This window comes from Eptesicus fuscus, chromosome 21, assembly GCF_027574615.1.
Source record: "Eptesicus fuscus isolate TK198812 chromosome 21, DD_ASM_mEF_20220401, whole genome shotgun sequence".
Taxonomy (NCBI): domain Eukaryota; kingdom Metazoa; phylum Chordata; class Mammalia; order Chiroptera; family Vespertilionidae; genus Eptesicus; species Eptesicus fuscus.
Window position 1 is genome coordinate 46,896,146 of NC_072493.1, and position 21,433 is coordinate 46,917,578.

At 43.1% G+C, this 21,433-nt stretch overlaps 2 protein-coding genes across 2 annotated transcripts in view; both read left to right on the forward strand.

Annotated features, from left to right (window-relative positions):
- Nucleotides 1-20,280, forward strand: part of LOC114229566 (zinc finger protein 440-like) — a 31,265-nt gene extending 10,985 nt beyond the window's left edge. Inside the window, exons 4-8 of the mRNA XM_054710569.1 lie at nucleotides 1,473-1,546; nucleotides 5,538-5,625; nucleotides 8,417-8,554; nucleotides 16,956-17,014; nucleotides 20,037-20,280. Of these exons, the coding sequence (XP_054566544.1) occupies nucleotides 1,473-1,546; nucleotides 5,538-5,625; nucleotides 8,417-8,554; nucleotides 16,956-17,014; nucleotides 20,037-20,072 (395 nt within the window). The 3' untranslated portion in view covers nucleotides 20,073-20,280. The remainder of the gene's footprint in view (nucleotides 1-1,472; nucleotides 1,547-5,537; nucleotides 5,626-8,416; nucleotides 8,555-16,955; nucleotides 17,015-20,036) is intronic.
- Nucleotides 2,781-5,324, forward strand: LOC129147750 (zinc finger protein 420-like). The gene has a single exon (XM_054711050.1). It carries the CDS (start codon nucleotides 2,781-2,783, stop codon nucleotides 4,518-4,520), a length of 1,740 nt encoding a protein of 579 aa, XP_054567025.1. The 3' UTR covers nucleotides 4,521-5,324.
- Nucleotides 20,281-21,433: the final 1,153 nt, after the last annotated feature.

A 21,433-nucleotide genomic window follows, 5' to 3' on the forward strand; every position in this document is an offset into this window, starting at 1 on the left:
ATTATGTATTCTGGATATTAACTTGTTATCAGACAATATGATTTGTAGAAATATTTTCCCATTTCACAGCTTGTATTTTGAACGCACTGACAATTTGCTTTAATGGATGTTATATTTATATGGGGTGTAATGCCTTTTGACTATTTTGTTTTGTTTACCTTTCCTCTTAGTTGTACCTTCTTAGGAAGTAAACTGTTAATATTTCATTTTCAATTATGCTGTTATTCATGTAAATACATACTTAATTTGTTATTTTTTAATAAATATTTGTTACCTTACAGGAGCCCAGCTAACTTCGTTGGGTGGTTTTACATGGCATGTTTTGAGAAATTAATTATATATCTATATCTATATTTGTAGAAATGTGGACTTTGTGATTTGTAATACAGAATTCTGTCACCTGTTAGCAGAGATCGTTTTATTTATTTATTTATTTATTTATTTAATTATGACCATGGGAACTACTTAAAATCTTAAGGTTATAAGGATGTATGTTAGCCCTAACCAGTTTGGCTCAGTGGATAGAGCCTCGGCCTGTGGACTAAAGGGTCCCAGGTTCGATTCCGGTCAAGGGCATGTACCCTGGTTGTGGGCACATCCCCAGTAGGGGTGTGCAGGAGGCAGATGATCAATGTTTCTCTCTCATCGATGTTTCTAACTCTCTATCCCTCTCTCCTTCCTCTCTGTAAAAAATCAATAATATATATATATTTTTAAAAAGAATGTATGTTAAACTCATAGTGTCAACTGCATATAAAAACTCTGCAGATTGTCATTTTTACCCATGTACCCACATAAGTTGATATCACATTATCTTTTTTATATCACATTATCTTTAATGTGTGCCAGCAGAGATTTAAGATTTTATTCCTTTTATTCATTTTTTCAAAATACATTTTATTTCAGAGAAGGAGATGGAGAGAGAGATGGAAACATCCATGATGAGAGGGAATCATTGGTCGGCTCCTCCACACACACTGGGGAACGAGCCCACAACACAGGCCTGTGCCCTGTCCCGTCATCAAACTGTGACCTCCTGGGTCATAGAGAGGCTCCTAACCACTGAGCCACAACTCAGACTATTCCTTTTATTTTCTAAAGCTCCACAAGAGAAATCAAAGGGATACGTGTTTCTTTAATAGAACACCACAAATAGAAGATGCACAAATGCACTTCCCTCATATCTCCCCCCCCGCCCTCTCTCTCTCTCGCCAGAGAAGAAACTGGAAATTGGGAGTGTTTTTATAATATTGCCATTGTGTGCCAGGGGGTTTGAGCAGGTATCATTGGCAAATTTAAGCAACTCTTTCTCCCCCTTCGATGTGAGTTTCCCTCATTGTACCTGTCTTGAGCTTTCGTTGAATCCTACACTGGCTCTTGGAGTACTCAAAACTGTCATTTGGTCAATTCTTGCTGGTGAGTTCAAAGTGCACTCACCTGATTGTCAAAATTAAAAATTTGTTTTCTTTCAGCTATGCCACCTAAAGATAACCAGGCCTTTATGCCAAAGCCCGGAATACAGGATTTATTATCTGAAATGATACTGGTAAGATATAATTGGTGTCACTTTGATAATGTACACTTAATGAAAGTCTCAGTATTTGAGGAAGAGTATGATGAGAAGGGAGGATATTAATATAAATAGAACTCACCAAGGACAGTTATCATAATAAATTTCTTTTTACCTAAAGAGGTCAAGTGTATTATGCATTTGGGAAACCTCCCAGTTTGAAGTCGGTTACATTGGCAGATCAGTGTGTTTGTGCACGTGACGTTTGAAAACAAGTTTTTATTGTAATGTATTATTGGAAAGGGAACCTGGAAAAACTAGGAATTCATTAAATAATCATTTGAATTGTTTAAAATGTAGGTTGGGATTAAACTTAGTAAATCATTTCTTAAATATATAGATTTATAATGTATCTATAAAATTAAAATGTGCTCAATTTGGCAGTCTTTTATGATTTTTTTAATTAAATATATATTTTAATTGATTTCAGAGAGTAAGGGAAAGGAAGAAGGAGAGGAAACATTAATGATGAGAATCATTCATTGGCTGCCTTCTGCATGCCTCCCACTGGGAACTGATCCCGCAGCCACGGCATGTGCCCTTACTGGGTATCAAACCGTGATCTTCTTGTTCATATGTCAAATCTCAATCACTGAGCCATGCCAGCAGGGCAATTTGGTAATCTTTTGTTTATTTTTATTTTTATTATTTTTAAAAAATATACTTTGTTGATTTCAGAGAGGAAGGGGGAGAGAGAGAGAGAAACATCAATAATGAGAGAGAATCATTGATTGGGTGCCTCCTGCACAACCCTTACTGGGGATCGAGCCCACAATCCAAGCTTCTGCCCTTGACTGAAATCGAACCCAGGATCCTTCGGTCCACAAGCTGATACTGTATCCACTGAGCTAAACCAGCTAGGGAAAGTTGGTAATCTTTTAATCAAGGATTCATTCATTCTTCCTCTGACAATATTTTGTATTTATTTTTTGTCTTTAATTTTAATAAATTAGGAAAGCTTTTTTCATACCACCATCTTGGTTTAATGAGTATCACAAAATGGTTCTTATGGAACAAGTGTACATGTTTAATGAAATTATAACTGTCACTAAACGTCTTTCTATCTCATTATCACCAGAGTACACATAATGGAGAGAACAGTTATCAATGCATTGAACACTGGAAAAACCTTAAGAAAGAGTCACATCTTAATCAAGGGACAAGTGAGCTTGCAGAGGACCATTATAAAAGTGGAAAAGTCATTGACCAAATGTCCAATCACAACATACATCAGGTTATTCCTATTGTGGAGAAGACACACAAAGGAAGTAAATGTGTCCAGTCTTTTCAGCAGTCTACAAATTACAATGAACAAGAGAATATGCATACTGGGGAGGAGGCTTACAAATGGGATCCGTGTGGGAGGGCCTTCATTCAAATATTCAATCGAAATAGACAGAAAAAAATCCATAATAGAGAAAAACTTTACACATGTGTAGATTCTGGTAAAACATCTATTTGGTCTTCAGGTTGCACTGTAAATCAGAGAATTCAACCTGGAGAGAAGCCTTACAAATGTAAAGCATGTGGCAAAGCCTTTAAATGTCATTCATCTCTTATTGTACATAAGGGAAGAATTCATACTATTGCAAAATTTTACAAACTCGGAGAAAATGGAAAAGGCTTGAGTGAGTCCTCAAGACACACTCAACATCATAGAAATCATACGGGACAAAAGTCTTATAAATGTTCAGAATGTGACAAAGCCTTTAGTCGGCCCTCAACCCTTAGTATTCATCAGACAGTTCATACTGGAGAGAAGCCTTATAAATGTAGAGAATGTGGCAAATCCTTTAGACGTTCCTCATACCTTACTACGCATCAGATCATTCATACTGGAGAGAAGCCTTATAAATGTAGAGAATGTGGCAAAGCCTTTACCCGGCGCTCTACTCTTAGTATTCACCTGAGAATTCACACTGGAGAGAAACCTTATGAATGTAATGAATGTGGCAAAGCTTTTAGACAGTTCTCACACTTTACTTATCATCAGAGAGTTCACACACGAGAGAAGCCTTATAAATGTAGAGATTGTGGCAAAGCCTGTCGCAACTCCTCAGACCTTACTAAGCATCAGAGAGTTCATACTGGAGAGAAGCCTTATAAATGTAGAGAATGTGGCAAAGTCTTTAGCTGGCCCTCAAACCTTACTATCCATCAGAGAGTTCATACTGGACAGAAGCCTTATAAATGTGTAGAATGTGGCAAAGCCTTTATCGATTCCTCCAACCTTCAAAATCATCAGAGTGTTCATACTGGAGAAAAGCCTTATAAATGTAGAGAATGTGGCAAAGCGTTCAGTAATTCTGCAAAACTTAATCGACATCACAGAGTTCATTCTGGAGAGAAGCCTTATAAGTGTAGAGAATGTAGCAAAGTCTTTAGCCAGTCCTTCTCCCTTAATCGTCATCAGAGAGTTCATACTGGAGAGAAGCCTTATAAATGTAGGGAATGTGGCAAAGCTTTTAGATGTTCGTACTCCGTTTATATTCATCAGAGGGTTCATACTGGAGAGAAGCCTTATAAATGTAGGGAATGTGGCAAAACCTTCAGTGAGTCCTCAAAACTTAATCGCCATCATAAAATTCATACTGGAGATAAGGCTTATAAATGTAGAGAATGTGGCAAAGCCTTTATCCGGTCCTCACACCTTACTTATCATCAGAGAGTGCATAATGGGGAGAAGCCTTATAAATGTAGAGAATGTGGCAAAGCCTTCAATGAGTCCGAACGACTTAATATACATCAGAGAGTTCATACTGGAGAGAAACCTTATAAATGTAGAGAATGTGGCAAAGCCTTTAGAAGTTCCTCGTCCCATAATCTACATCAGAGAGTCCATACTGGAGAGAAGCCTTATAAATGTAGAGAATGTGGCAAATTCTTCAGATGGTCCTCACAACTTACTAAGCATAAGAAAGTTCATCCTGGAGAGAAGCCACATGAATGAAGAGAATGTGGCATATCCATTGGCAGCTCCTCAAACCTTACAGCACAGCAGAGAGATCATACTGGAGAGGAGCCTTATAAATGTAAAAACTGTAACTAAGTCTTTAATCAGTGTTCCTGCCTTATTGTACAGGAGAGTTCATACTTGAGAGAAGTATTACAGATATGAGGAGCCTCATAAGTCCTTGACCAGCAGTGAGAACTTGCTGAACACAGAATTCTGTCTGCGAATAAGCCTTGTGAATGTGAAAAATGTTGTGAAGCCTTTAAAAGCCATTCATGTATTACTGTACATGAGAGACTTCATAGTGAAGGAGGAACCTTTCAAATGTAGAGCATGTGCAAGATCCTGTACCTATAGCTCAAAATTTACTGGCTATCACAGACTTATAGTGGAGGAAAGCCTTACACTGTAGAAAATGCTAGAAAGCCTGGCTGGCTTGCCTCAATGGTTTAGTTTGGATGTATGAACCAGGAGGCCAAGGTGCAATTCCTGGTCAGGGCACAGGTACCAGTTGGGGACTCAATTCCAGCTGTGGGTTGTGTAGGAGCCAGCCAATCAGTTATTCCCTCTCATCATTGATGTTTCTATATCCCCATCTTTTTTCCTCTCTGTGTTATAACAATGGCATCTAAACCTCTTCCTCCCCCACATCAGCCCTTCAGGCCCCTCTAGCTTCTGTTCAGTAGTTTGGAATTTTACTAATGCTGTAACTGACATCAGAATTTGGTGTGTGTGTGTGTGTGTGTGTGTGTGTATAAAACTTTATATTCATGAAATAGGAAGCCCACTGTTCTATTTTTATGCTGGATTCTAAAGTTTTGAATATTAATTTTTTTAATATAATAAATTGGATTGTGTGTACTTTATAACTGGAATGATTTTTCTTGTCCTGATTGTCATTGATATCCTTAAGAAGTTCTCATTAACTTTTTCCTTGGGTTAGAATCAACTGGCGTAAAACTGATTTTATTCTCAATTACTTGAATGTAGCTGAATGTTGGTCATTCTTCCTAGAGGAACCCCGGAGACCATGGCAGATTTGCGGTTGAAGAATATTATTATTTTGCATCAAATGTTTTGTATATTGACAGCATGATCACAGGTATGTTTATAGGCATTAGTTGTCCCTGCAGTGTTTTCCAAACACACACTATAAGTTCCAGGGACAGCAGGTAAGCAGCGAGTGAAATGAAAGCCCCACATTCATTCCTTCTCCAGTGGACTGTTGTAAATGTGTACAAGCTGGTAATATCAGATACTTTGCATGGGCCAACCCTTAGGATCACACAATGATGAAAGAAACTAGATATTGGATACTCTCCTACTCTACTTCCTGACATTCCCATGGAGCATTCATACGTGTAAGAATCTCCTGATACTTTGTCTCTAGGTCTCATTATCTGGACCAGGGACTTTATGATTTTGTTTTGTTCTGTTCTGGACAAACTATTGGATCTGGATCATTCATAGTAATTTGATATCAGCTAGACTTTAATTCCATTTTTTGGTACTGTAGTGAGGAATATGGAGGTGGTGTATTGATGTAAAATATACGTAAGATTTTTTTTCACATCGTCATTAGGAAAATAAAGCAGACATTGTCCCCTGGGTTAGAGGGTATACTAGTCTTTATTTTATCCAGAATGCATATTCTTGTGTTGTGAGGTTAAAAGCTCTAAGTCAGAGATTTCAACATTGTTTATCTCATGGCTCATATGAACGAACTACTGAAATTCAAGGGTCCATCAAGATATATATATATATTGCCGCTGAAACCAGTTTGGCTCAGTGGATAGAGCATCGTTCTGCAGACTGAAAGGTCCCAGGTTCGATTCCGGTCAAGGGCATGTACCTTGGTTGCGGGCACATCCCCAGTAGGGGGGTGTGCAGGAGGCAGCTGATCGATGTTTCTCTCTCATTGATGTTTCTAACTCTCTATCCCTCTCCCTTCCTCTCTGTAAAAAATCAATTAAATTATATATATTTTTAAAAATATACAGATATTGCCAGTTTGCCAAAACAAATGTATTATGTTGATTCATGCACATCACAGAGCTGTTAACTGTGTTGCCTGTTGTCAAATATATTACTAGATATTGTATGGCTAATGTAGTCTGTGCTACTTACTAAATAGTCAGAAGTTGCTTGTTCTAAAATTTCTTGCAGCACACCAGTTTGCCTGTGTGATATTACAGTTGAAAATCTCTGGTGTAATCATATCCAATCCATCTTATCTAATGTGTCATTTAAGACCACTTTTTCCTTTTGGAAGAGCTGTCCATTGATGTCAATGGGAAGCTAAAGTTCCTTACTATGAATGTATTAATTTAAAAATGTCAAAATCTATATACCTCTCAATAATCAAAATATTAATGGAATAATGCTTCAACAAGAAGACACAGGGTAGCTGAATGGATAGGAAAATAAAACCGATACGTATGCACACATTAACATTAAAAAAGTACATTTTCTGAGCATACTCAAGGACCTAAAGAGCCAAAGACTCAAGTCCGCCCAGGATCCCCAGTGTGGGGCTTGCAGGAGGCAGCTAATGTGTGATTCTCACTCATCACTGATGTTTCTATTCCTCCCTCTCTGAAATCAATAAAAATATAAAAAAAATAGCCAACAACCATTACTTCCTCATTAGTGAACTGAGTAGGGAGCCTCAGGATTCAGGGGCACAGGCCTCCTGGGTCTTACCAGAATGGTCATAATGGGACTCGTGGCAAAGGCAGTAATAAACACCAAAATTTCCTGCATTGGCAATGGGCACACAGCCAAGACGCATGCCCCCCCCCCCAAAAAAAAAAAAAAAAAAACACCATCAGGATGGTCCGGCTGGCATGGCTCCGTGGTTTGAGTGTGGACCTGTGAACCAGGAGGTCATGGTTAGATTTCTGGTCAGGGCACGTGCCCAGGTTGCTGCCAGAGCCCCAGGATCCCCCGTGTGGGGCTTGCGGGAGGCAGCTAACCAACGATTCTCTTCACTGTTTCTATTCCTCCCTCCCTGAAATCAATAAAAGTAAATAGAGAAGCCTATCAGGATGACGCATTCCGGTTTCTGCTCTCGTTCTGGATAGTGCTGCGGAGCCCTCAGGAGGGACGTGTCCTCGGCGGCTTCCCGGTCCACTTCCTCCTGGGTTCCGTGGCGCACCGTCAGCGGTTTGCCTCTCGGCCTGAAGGCCCTGCTCTCGCCTTCCGGGAGGACGGTAACTTAACGTCCATGTTGGACCTGGCCAGCACGTCGGCAGAGGCGCTCATGCTGGAGACAGACGATATTCCTGGCGATGTACGCGGCGGCCACCGCTGGTTGCAGTTACCGGAACAGGAGAAGCCCTTCCTGGCCTCGCGTCTCTCCTGGGGAGGCTGTACTATCTAGAACGTCAGCGCGGCCGCCATCGGGGAAGTCGGGCGCTGGGCCATCTGTGTGGGAGTAACGAACAGAGCAGGGACATGGAGGCCCACGAGGCGCCCGCCACCGCGCGGGACGTGGCCGACACGACCGGCGCGAACGGACCGTAGCGGGCGGCGGCCGAGGACAGGCGACAGCAGCTCCTCCGAGGAGCATTTCTTTACCCGGAAAAGGAACTTGGGAAGCTCAGACCCTTCCCAGCCGGCTTCCCACGCAGGTTCAGGTTGGGTTCGTTGCGGCTACTGCGCATGCCCAGCCTCTTGGCCCTGCCCTAAAGCTCCCCTCAGGCCACGCCCCCGCCGGGTGGGGTTTTTCCTTTAGCTGCAAACTCAGCGGAAGTCTCACTGAGGAGCGGTCCCGCCTCCGCGCGGGTTTCCTTTGGCCGGCTCCCGGGCTTGCGCATGCGTAGCTCCTCACTAGGCCTCTAACCGAACTCCACGCAGGCCACGCCCCTTCACACATTTTTTTTCACCTGCAGGTGGTAGCTGCGCAAGCGCGGCCTCTCCGAAGCCCCGCCCCTCGCGCGAGCCCGGCCCCCGGGACGTCCCTTCCCCTCCACCGCCATCTTGTAGGAGCTCGGAAGGTGGGAGAGGCGGCCAAGGTCGCACTGCGGAGCGTGAGTTCGTCTTTCTCGTTCTGCGTCTCAGAACCGTCCGCTTCCCGCAGGCGGCCCCGCCCTCCGTGTCCATGTAGGCGTCCTCCTCAGCCGGGCACTTCCCCTTGGGGTTTAAAATGGCTCCTAGGCTGCTCCCTGCCCTCAGCGGTCGGTCTGTGTGGAACCGTCTTTCTAAGCGTTTCCCTTTTTGTCCTTTAGCGACCTTGCTGCCCCCCCTCCCCCCCAGGGGCCATTGAAGGCTCCGCGAGGTGGCCCCGCTCCCTCCAGGCCTTGGGAGCGTCTTCTCCCATAATCGCCGCGTCCCCCGCTGGGTCCTAGGATTCGGACGACCCCACCGCTGGCCTGAGACACCCTCTCTGCCCCAGCCCCGGGGTCCTCCTCCAGCCGTGTCTCGGCTTCTCAGCTTCCCCCCTGGTGTCTGTCGCCTGACACCTGAAGGGGAGTGTCCGCTCTGCAAAGGTTCCTACCGCTGGGGTGTGTGCGCGCGCGCGGGAGTAAGATGTGAAGAAAAGGGCGGGAAACTCACTGGTCTCTGACGGCTGTTTATGGCCCGAATCCCTCCCGTGGCGGTAAGTGGCAGACGCCGTCTCTTCCACGTGGTGAGATCGATCCTGTTGTTGGAGCGTGGGAATTTTTGACACTCGGGAGAGGAGAGGCCGTGGACTATGCCCCAGTGTTGTCAGTGCTTACACCAGGCCAGGCCTTGAGATACGGTCTCATGGCCCCTTCCCAGTTGCACCTCCCAAAATAGCCTTGCAAGATAGAACACTGTCAGCTTTCTGAAGAACAGGATAACCCTGTAAATAACATGGTCGTCAGTAGCAAGGCCCTGACATTATTTGGGAAAAACTGTTTTGTGGTGTTTTTTTTAATTTCTTTATTGATTAAGCTATCACATGTTGGGGAAACTGTTTTGTCTTGGGTTGCTTACTCTGCAAAAAGAGGATGTGGTTAATGTGCTTAAAAGTGGTCTTACACAAAGAGTCAGGGCTGCTCTCTGACTTCCTTGCGTGGAGAGAGAACAGTCGCCGGCCAGCAATTAAAGGCTCCCTAAATTTTAATTTGGTTTGGACTCCAGTGGTCTTGACTCGTGTTCGATCCACAACACTGTTTGGTTGTGGCACAGGAAAGAGGGTATGTTGATAAACCGCATACTTTCATCTCTCATTATTCACTGCTGAGCACTCTTGTTGCCTGAGGCAGAAGCCCAGAAGAGGAGGAGGAAGAAAGGGTTCAGCAGTGGCTGTTTCTCAGGTAAAGTCATGTTCTCAGTTGGTTGTGTCCGTCCTTCCTGAAATGCCCTTTGACTTGCTGATATTCTCTGACGGAATTGTCCCGTCTGACATTTGTTTGTTCACACTCAACCTGGGCCTTCCCTCAGTCCCTCTTAATCTTAAATTCCATCTCACCATGATCCAGTGACATGAGTTTTTTTAATCAACCAGGATAAAGGAACATGCCGATAGCTCAGCTGGTGTTGCTCTGCAGTTGAGCATTGACCCAGGAACCAAGAGGTCACATGCTTGGGTCTGGGCTTGGTTCCCGGTAGGGGGCGTGCGGGATGATGTTTCTCTCTCTAAAAAATCAATTAAAAAAACATTTTTTTAAAAGAATATGCGCATAGAAGTCACATAATATGCACACATATTTGGTAAGTTCCGGTGAAGAGACCAATAAGCGAAAATATTTCTGTGTTGATAATACATTTGAAGCTAAGCGAGTGAATCACTGACCTCAAAACCTTCACCATTGGGAATGGAAAGGAAAGTTGACAACAGACATCATTGACGCGGGGTGTTTCATGCCATTATCGATTTTACAATAGGAAATCAACAGAAATGTCTGACAGTGGGAGATTCTTTAGATCATTTTTATCACATCCATTTTTTGGAGGTTACGTTATTACCCTGTGGATTAGGTTCTTTGAGACAGAGAAGTCTTTATGTTTGATGCAGTTTGGGTTTATTTCAGGCAGTTTCTTATGTTCCATTGCTTTAAGTATCTGTGTTAATAAGCTTTTCAGTCTAAAAAGGTGAAGCCTCTAACGTTCTATTTGAAGAACGTTTGGCCTCTCCTGGATCCCTTTTCTTGCTTTCATATGAATTCTAGTTTTGTTTTTTAATGCAAAAACAGATTTATTTGTACACACACCAGTGAAGGAAGGCAGTCTTCTGTCAAATGGAGATTAAGATTCTTAAGTAGCTGATTTTGAGATCTACTACAATGGGACGACTTGCTTTGCTGCCTTCAGTTGTTTGTTCTGTTTACCTAACACTTCAGCAGGCTTTTTCAATGGGGCTTCCTCCTCCTGGGCCTGATTTTCTAACTGCGTATGATATACTAGCTAGTGTTGCAGGTACTTTGTGTCACTCTTCAGTTCATCCAGGAACTTTCCCATGAAGTATAAGACATCATATTCGTTGTTGGCAGAAGCTATGGTCTTCAGGTCTGGCAGGGGCTTGCTTACTTGTTCTCCAATTCCGGGGCAGACTCTAGATCTTGTGTGCCAGTTCATTTCCCCAGTTACCTATCTCAGGCCTCTTAGTCATCGGAAGGCAGATATTACTCCCACATCCTCTTAGGTATCTCAAGAATTGCTTTCCGTGTTCCCTCTTCACCTCAGCTTGGTCTTCAAATAATGCAGCAAAACAAGGTTCTCCAAGGCCTTCAATGTAATAACAGGCCATAGATAAATGAGCATCACTGATGTGCAGCTCGTAAGATGCCATGTGGTTAATAGCAACCCTACACTCTTCAGAGAGCGGGTGCATGGCTGCCATCAGCTTTGGGGATCACCAGGCATAAACAGTGTTCTAGTTTTTGGTGTTTTGATTTCTGCCAAATTGCCCTTGTAATGTGTGTGTGTGTGTTAATTCTCACCCTGAGGATATTTTTCCATTGGTTTTTAGATAGAATAAAAGAAAGGAGGGAGGAGAGGAAAGGAGAGAGAGAGAGAGAAACCTCAATGTGAGAGAGACACATTAATTGGTTGCCTCTTGCACCAGTCTGGGGATCAAGAACCTGCAACTCAGGCATTGTGCTCTTGATGGAGAATTGAACCCAAGACTCTCGGGCCAACTCTCTAACCATTGAGCACATGGGTCAGAGCTGACTTGATAATATTTTAAAATATATTTTTATTGATTTCAGAGAGAAAGGGAGAGGGAGAAAAAAACATTAATGATGATCAGAATCATCGATTGGCTGCCTCCTGCATGTCCCCTAGTGGGGATCGAACCCGCAACCTGGGCATGTGCCCTGACAGGTAATCAAACCTTGACCTCCTGTGAGGTCAACCAATGAGCCACAATGGTCGGGCTAAATCACATATTTTTATGTCAAGTTTATTTGCTGCAGTTTTTCCATTTTCTTCCTGAGCTATTTCATTACCGTCATTATTCTATGGTCTTTGATGGGTCATTTCTCTGTTTGGGCGTTTGTGGAAATGAAATAATGCTCTTAAAAAAAATATTTGAACCCTGATCAGGTGGCTGAACTGGTTGGAGCACCATCTCAGACACTGAAAAGTTGCTGCTTTGATTCCTGGTCAAGGCATATATGTAGGTTTGGGTGTGATCCCTGGTTGGGGCATCTAAGAGAGACAACTGATCATTGTTTTTTCTCACATCGATGTTTCTCTCTCTTTCCCTAAAATCAATAAGCAGATCCTCGGGTGGGGACTAAAAACAAGTATTTGACACTTCAGTATTGAGCAGGCTGAATGCAGAGATCTCTTGTTTTCCAATGGGTAGCACTGAGGCACATGTTTTATTTTCTCCTGCTTGCACTGCTGAGACTTCCGTTGGATGCTGTTGCCTTGGCTGTGGAAAACGCCCTGTATTCCCTAGGGGGGTGGGAATGCCCGCTGTTTCCAGGTCACCCGTGTCTAATGGTAGCATCTTCAAGGGGGAATGTTGTGGCCCCGCAAGATCCCAGTGCTGCCTCCTGCCACTAGATGCTGCCATTAGTGCTGTTCTCCCTGAGGTGTCCCAGGCGACTCTGTTGGGTTCTATTGTCATGGGTTGTGTCAGGGAGAGGCTGGTTCTGCATTTATGGTCTTGTTTTTCCCGTGATGGCAGCTGGCAGACCTCAGCTGTTACACCTCTTTACCTCTGCACCGTCACTGGATTTAGCCACGGTGTGCACCTGCCGGTCGGGGAGAAATAGTATTGCTCCACTGGTCCTCGGAGTGGCTGAGAGTGTAGTGTAAACTGTTATCTGCACGCTGCCCCTGCTGCAGCGTGTGCAGGGTCCTTGGGGAGCTGTAGGATTGTGAGGGGAGGGGTTCAATGTCAGGACTTTTGTTTTCTGCTTGGTAATGCTGGCTGCTAGACCACAGCTGCCACACATCTGGGTACCATTTCTGCTCCCATCTCTGGTTTCACCTGCAGTGACCACTCAGGCAGGAGTATTGCTTCTAACTTTTTGCTCTTAGGGGATGCAAGTGTGTGCCCAGTGCCTTGTCTCCTCTTCTAAGGGCCATGATGGCTCTATTTGTAGCATCTCTCTTCTTCTTTGCTCATCCCTGTTCTTTTGTGTGTTCTTCCTGCATTTGGGAGCCCTGAGATTGTGCATCCATGTTTATAATGGTTATAGCCTCCTGTTGAATTCACACTTTTATCATATAATATCCTTTTTGTGTTATAACACTTCTTTAAAAAATAATGTTTTTACTAGAGGCCCGGTGCATGAAATTCGTGCACGGGGGGAGGGGAGTGTCCCTCAGCCCAGCCTGCACCCTCTCCAATCTGGGACCCCTCAAGGGATGTCTGACTCCCCGTTTAGGCCTGATCCTGGTGGGATCGGGCCTAAACAGGCAGTCGGACATCCCTCTCACAATCCAGGACTGCTGGCTCCCAACTGCTCGCCTGCCTGCCTCTCTGATTGCCCCTAACCACTTCTGCCTGCCAGCCTGATCACCCCCTAACCACTACCCTGCCAGCCTGATTGATGCCTAACTGCTCCCCTGCCAGCCTGTTTGCCCCTAACTGCCCTCCCCTGCAAGCCTAGTCACCCCTAACTGCCCTCCCCTGAAGGCCTGGTCCTCCCCAACTGCTCTCCCCTGCAGGCCTGGGTCCCCCCCTAACTGCCCTTCCCTGCAGGCTTGATTGCCCCCAACTGCCCTCCCTTGCAGGTCTTGCCCCTCCCAATTACCCTCCCCTACTGGCCTGATCGCCCACAACTGCCCTCCCTTGTAGGCCTGGTCCCTCCCAACTGCCCTCCCCTGCTGGTCATCTTGTGTCCACATGGGGGCAGGATCTTTGACCACATGGGAGCAGCCATCTTGTGTGTTGGAGTGATGGTCAATCTGCATATCACTCTTTTATTAGATAGGATAGAGGCCTGGTGCATGGGTCGGGGCCAGCTGGTTTGCCCTGAAGGATGTCTCGGATCAGGGTTGGAGTTCCCTTGGGGCGTGGGGCAGCCTGGGCGAGGGGCCTGTGGTGGTTTGCAGGCCGCCATGCCCCCTGGTGACCCAAGCAGAGGCCCTGATATCTGGGATTTATTTATATTCTACAATTGAAACTTTGTAGCCTGGAGCGGAGCAAAGCCTCCTGCTTGTTCTGTGGCAGCAGCCATTTCTGTTGGGATTTATGTATCTCCTATAATTGAAACTTTGTTTGCCTGGAGCGGAGGCCAAGGCAGGCCACGGCTTCAGAAGCTTGGCTTTCTCCATCGCCGGCGGCAACCCTAGCCTCCTGCTCTCTCCAGCTCCGTGGCTGCCACCATTTCTATTTGGATTTATTTATCTTCTATCATTGAAACTTTGTAGCCTTGAGTGGAGGCCTAGACCAGCAAGGGCTGGCAGAAAGCTTAGCTTCCTCCATTGCCAGGGAAACCCAAGTCTCCATCCTGCTCTCTGTGGCTGCAGCATCTTGGTTGGGTTTATTTGCATATTTTCTCCTGATTGGCTGGTGGGTGTGGCTTAAGGGTGTAGCAGAGGTGTGGTCAATTTGCATATTACTCTTTTTTTATATAGGATTGGCGTTAGAGAGGAAAGGAGAAGGGTAGAGAGTTAGAAATATCGATGAGAGAGAAAAACATCAAGGCTACAACTCAGGCATGTGCTCCCAACTGGGAATCAATCCGGTGACCCCCTGGTTCACAAGTCAGAGCTCAGTCACTGACCCACACTGGCCAGGCTGTTGTGACACTTTTTAAACCATACTGTGTATTTGTCTAGTATTAGTATGGCCAGCCGTACCCTTGAATCAATTGAGACGTTTTTCTTCCTTGTGGAAGTTTCAGCTGTTTACACTTAAAATAATTACTGAAATGGATGGACTACTACAACCATTTCAGAATTATTTTCTCTACATTTTGAAGCTTTTTTTGTCTTACCTTTCCTCTTATTTTGTTCCATTGTGTTTCTTAGGTTTGGGGGCGGAGAGGATAATAACATGATCTGATTTCTTTTTTGCAATCTTTTTGTGTGTGTGTGTTTTCTATAGATATCGTGGTTACCATCAGTGTAACTTAAGACATCGTAAAATTATAACAATATACTTTGAATTCTTGGTAGGTAATTAATATATCTATTATTTAATATTGGTGTCGTTTTTAAGTTGACTTTTAATAAAATACGAGGAGGAGGGCAGAGGGAATACACAGGTGGTTGAAGTTGTCCCAGAGGCTTCTTAAACTATCTTAATATTTTTGGATTATTTTTTCTTTTTGTTCTTCTGATTGGATTTTTTTTCCTTCCCCATATTTCAAATCATTGATTTGATTCTCGGAACCCTCTACTGTTGAATCCCTATAAATTATTCTTTATTTAAGTTAGTATATGCTTAATTTCTGACTGGTCCTTTTTGATGTTTTTGACATTCTCAGTAAGATCTTTGAAAGTCCCACTAATTCCCTTGAAGCTCTCATGAAGATCCTGGAGTAACCTTATAACCTTATCCAGTAGTTTGTTTTCTTCCATTTGTTTCATTTGTGACATGTTTGTCTCCCACATTTTGGCTGCTTCCCTGTTTTAGTTTCTATGTATTAGATAAAGCTGCTATGTCTCCTGGAGTTGGTAGAGTGGCCTAATATAGTAGGTGTCCTGTAGGGCCTGGTGGCTCAGCCTCCCCAGTCACCTGGGCTGGGCCCTCTAGGTGTGCCCCTGTGTGGGCGGTGTGCACAGTCTGGTAGTTGAGCCTTGATTGCTGTTGGCATCACTGGGAGGAATTGGCCTCCGGGCCAGTTGGCTGTGAGGACCAGCTGCGACTATGGTGGGAGAGCTGTGCAGGAAGAGCTACTGCAAACAGCTTGGGAGGGGTTGCATATTGTATGCGGCAGCGTCTCAGGGGATCACCCAGGTGGAGAAAACAATTTGAACCAGGTTGATGGGGACTCAGACATGGCTGCCAGTCAGCCTTGTAATAGGGTAGGCCCCAGCACAGGAATAATAATCCTTGTGAGCACACCTATCTGGGAGAAAGCCGCCCCCAAATTCCTGCCCCAATGCCAGACACTTCAGTGCCCCATATTTTCTCATATAGGGGTGGATTCCGAGTAAGTTTGTGCACTGGCCCTTTAAGGGGACACCTGGGTTCCCAGCAGCCTCAATCTCTGATGGTTTTTACAGCCCAAAATTAGGGGACTTCTCTTCCCAGCTCTGAGACCCTGCGGTGGGGCTGGGACCTGCTTGCTCTTCACCGGCAGCCTCGGCAGGGACAGTCTCCCTCCCAATAAAAAACAGCATAGGTGGGTGTCAAGCCATCCCTTTCTGCGCCTCCGGCGCCCCTACCAGTCTCAGTGTGCTTACTTCTCTAGTTTTAGGGCGCCCAGCCAGCCAGCTTTCAGGTGGTTCTGAATGATTGTTGTCTTTTGGTTGTACTTTTGATGTGGTTGTGGGAGGCATCCAGTACCCACGTTTACCTATGCCGCTATCTTGGTCCTCTTAGATCTCTATTACCAGTATTTCAAAGCAAATTTGGGGAGATTATATTTTCCTGGCTTATTTATATGCCATGTTTTCTTGTTTATTTATATGCTTTGTGGTCTTTGTTTAGAGTTGGGAGAAGAAACAGCCACCATGCCAGGCTTTATGAACTTGCTTTGAAGATACCATCTTCAAACTAGGAGTTTTCTCACAGTGTTTCCATGGTGTGTCAGGGAGAATTTGCATTTATTGGAGGCAAATACAAGCATCTTATCTTTCTTCTTTGAATTGATTGTCTCGCTTTCCTGGGACTGCTGTGGTTTAATTACGCTTCATAAAATACTGTTGAATGAGTAACTCACGAAGTTCACTTCTCCATTGAGGAGCAAAGTTTTGTTGCTTCCTATTCTGCCATGTTGCTGAAGTCCTATAGTCAGTATTAATTTTGTACGTTAGAATTTAAAGTATATTCACCTTTGTGTAGTGTGGGCTAATTCATTTGGTATCTTTCAATTATGTCTCCTGAAGACTCCCAAGACTCATCTCTAAAGCCAACCATAAAAGAATCATTCCAGAAAGTGCTACTGGTAAGATACGGAAGGTGTGATTTTGAGAGTGTACACCTCATGAGAGAGTGGGAATGTTAATAGGACTGTGAAGGGCAGAAAGGATGTTATGATGACCAAACTGGTTCAATTACTCAATTTCTTTTTTTTTTTTTCAAAAGAGATCAAAGATATAAAACATCTGGAAAACCATCACTTTACAGCAGTTGGGTTTGTAGAAAATGTGTTGTCTTTTTTATATTTTTATTGGTTTCAGACAGGAAGGGAGAGGGAGAGAGAAGAACATCAGTGATGCGAGAGAATCATTGATCGGCTGCCTCCTGCACGTCCCCTATTGGGGATCAAACCCACAACCCAGGCCTGTGCCTTTGACCAGAATCGAACCCGGGATCCTTCAGTCTGCAGGCCGATGCTCAATCCACTGAGCCAAACCAGCCAAGGCAACAATGTGTTTCTTTTAGTAAAATTTTTTTGAGAGAATGTTCATTAAAATTTTTTTCTTTATCCAATACAGTGACAATTTCAGTAGAAGAATATGAAAGCGATTCAAGTGGAGTTAGTTTTCTTAAAAAACTTCATAGAGTCATTCTTTCCTCATCTGAGGATGAGGATTTTTTAAAATTTTATTTTATTTTTAAATGTATTTTATTGATTTTTTTACAGAGAGGAAGGGAGAGGGATAGAGTTAGATAGATCTATGAGAGAGAAACATCGATCAGTTGCCTCCTCCTGCACGCCCCCTACTGGGGATGTGCCCGCAATCAAGGTACATGCCCTTGACCGGAATCGAACCTGGGACCTTGCAACCCACAGGCCGACGCTCTATCCACTGAGCCAAACCGGTCAAGGCGAGGATGAGGATTTTGAAGAAGGGCATGATCCGAGAGGTAATCACCAAGGATTATGCCTTTCACCTATCCGTCTGGCTTTAGGATTGAAGACTTGAATGTAAAGTCATGTGCAACAGTAGAGAATTCTTACGAACTGTTTGTGCCTAATGAGTTGTTATGAAAAGATTTTTTGGGTTGATTCTATGGATGGAACTAGTTCGACTACCATCTTTACATTTATAGTGGGCCCATGATCCTGCATATATGCAAACATTCCCCAAAAAAGTCAATAGATTTGAAATACTATACAAATACTGCATTTTTTAGACAATAGGGAGATAGATGTTTCCAATCGTTTATGCAAAATATAACAACTAATAGATAACATGGAAATAAATTTCAAAAAAATCTTATGATCCGTTTGAAGCTATATGTATAGATGAATCTTTGATACCATTTCATGGCCCCATAATATTTAGGCAATATTTAAAACAAAAATGCCACAAATATGGTATTATTTAAGTTGTGCTGTGGATCTGGGCACATGTATGTTTTTCGTGTATGCAGAGAAAAGTTTAGAAAAAGAAAATACGACACCAACTAATGTAATGTCTCTTTGTAGAGATGTATTCAATTAGGGACGTACGTTGTACACAGACAGCTGGTACACAAGTTTACATTTAGCATATAAATTACTTGATAATAATACTCATTTAGTAGGAATATTACATTCAAATTGATGAGGAAATCCTCATGAAGTAACGTCAAAGAAATTAAAACGGGGGAAAATTTTAAAATGGAAAGATAAGCGGGACATCTTTCAACAAAACATACGTCAGAAAATAGATCAGGCCACTACTTGAAACCAAAAATTGTAGTGGATTCCAATGTAGGAAAAACAGCAGTTGATATATCTGATCAAATGAGTGCCTATAATAATCCGTTACTAAAACCCATGAAATGGCATAAAAAGCTAGCCTTTGAGCTCCTACTAAATACTGCTGTTCTCAATGCTTGTATTTTATTTAAAAATATTAGCAAGAAGAATACGAGTATCACAGAATTTCGGAAGAAATTAGCTGTCCATCTAACAAATTGTCGGGATGAAGAAATTTCAAGTAGCAGTACTGTAAATATACCTCAAATATCTGTTCACAAACTGCAACAAAAAACTGGAAGTGTCTAAAGTTTGAAGATAGTGTAAAAAATGCTACGAAAATAATGTGGCACGATTTGGACGAGATATTGCCAGAAAGTTGACAAAACAAGTTATAACGTCTGTGAAACCTGCACAGGATAACCATTTTTGTGTACACCGTGTATTAATAATATTCATTAATTTTTTTTGGTAACAAGTAATACTTAGGTACATCCTTTAATCTCCAAATTATTTAAAATTTAGTAATAAAAGAATTTTTTAAATTGTATTATCGTCAGTCACCGAACTGACATGGAAGCTGGGACAGGGAAACAAGGGAGGGCTTGGGATAACAGCAACAGGAGAGGCCTAGGCTGGGCAGCTTTGGCTCTGAGAAGTCAGCAAAGGGCCTTCCGGACTGGTTCACCAGGTTAGCCTGGGATGAGCTGTGGCTGCCTGTTGCTCCCCTGCTGGGAAGTCTTGTGGGTCCTCTAGGATTTAGGAGATGCATGCCTGAGAGGGAGGAAGAGGGGGAGAACAATGTGAGTTTGAACGCAAAGACCTAAACAATTTTTTAAGCTTATAGTCTCTGAAAGGAAATTTGGAAAATTTTAAAAGTGCTATATACTGTGCCACAATTTTTAACACTTATAAATGTACTATTCAATTAAACAATGAGTCCAAATTAAAAAAAATCATTGATTTAAAATCAAGATAGAATTTCTAAAGGTGATCAGTTTGAGAATCCCTTGATCAGGCATTCATTGTTCTTCCACTGAGAAATATTTTCTTGTTCCAGAGTCTAGAGTTTTCCTAACATTGGGAGGGTTTTTATACAGCCATCATAATTCACTAAGTATGACAGAATGTTCGTCAGAAATATATATATATGTATATGTTTGGGGTTTTTTAGAGAGAAACATGGATGTGAGACACATTGAATGGTTGCCGCCCAAAGGAGCCTGGGGATCAACCTGCAACCCAGGTAAGTGTCCTTGACCAGGGCTCTAAATACATCTGATGTTTTATGGCAGACGCATTACCTGGGCCAGTGACATGATTTATCCCGTTACAGGCTGAAGTATCAGACCAGGAACATCCACACAAATAAAATCTCAGCTCGGTTGTTTCATTTTTTGGTACTCTGCTGAGGAACACTGAGGTGGTGCAGCAATGAAAATAATACATAAGTTGATGCCGAAACCGGTTTGGCTCAGTGGATAGAGCGTCAGCCTGCAGACTCGAGGATCCCAGGTTCGATTCCGATCAAGGGCACGTACCTTGGTTGCAGGCACATCTCCAATAGGGGGTGTGCAGGAGGCAGCTGATCGATGTTTCTCTCTCATCAATGTTTCTAACTATCTCTCTCCCTTCCTCTCTGTGAAAAATCAATAAAATATATTTTTAAAAAAGACATAAGTTGATTTTCATGGGGTCACTGGAAAAAACAGATAAGGCGGACATTGTCCCTAGTCTTAGGGGCATTCCATTTTGTCCAGTTTTCTTTCTCTGTTGTATGAGATCTGATGTGATCTCTTGCAAGGCCATCAAACAGACAGAAGAAATGTTATTAGTAATAGTTTTTATATTTTGCCCTAACCAGTTTGGCTCAGTGGATAGAGCGTCGGCCTGCGGACTGAAAGGTCCCAGGTTCGATTCCGGTCAAGGGCATGTACCTTGCTTGCTGGCACATTCCCAGTAGGAGGTGTGCAAGAGGCAGCTGATTGATGTTTCTCTCTCATCAATGTTTCTGGCTATCTATCCCTCTCCCTTCCTCTCTGTAAAAAAATCAATAAAATATATTTTTTTAAAAAGGTTTTATTATTTTGTTGGCCTGCTTAAGACAAGCATTTTATATAGTTGTTTCAGAGAACTTTTTAAAATATATATATTTTATTGATTTTTTTACAGAGCAGAAGATAGAGGGATAGAGAGTTAGAAACATCGATGAGAGAGAAACATCAATCAGCTGTCTCCTACACACCCCCTACTGGGGATGTGCCCGCAACCAAGGTACATGCCCTTGACCAGAATCGAACCTGGGACCTTTCAGTCCACAGGTCGACCCTCTATCAACTGAGCCAAACTGGTTAGGGCCAGAGAACTCTTAAAGATGTACATTGGCTCAGTGGCTAGAACTATAAAATGACAGTGATGAAATCAGGTAAGTAGTGAACACAATATTATACACCTAAAACCTATGTAATTTTACTAAATAATGTCACCCCAGTTAATTCAGTGAAGAGGAATAACAAGTGTAGAATCCTATATTCTATGCTAACATTTCAATTTGGAAAGTCCCAGAAATAAAACTTTTTGGTTGTTGCTATTAATCCTCACCCAAGGATATTTTCTCCATTGATTTCTAGAGAGTGAAAGGGAGAGAGAGAGAGAGAAATATTGATGTGAGATGGGAGAGACCTATCTATTGGTTGCCTACCACATGCACACCGACAGGAGCTAACCTGTACC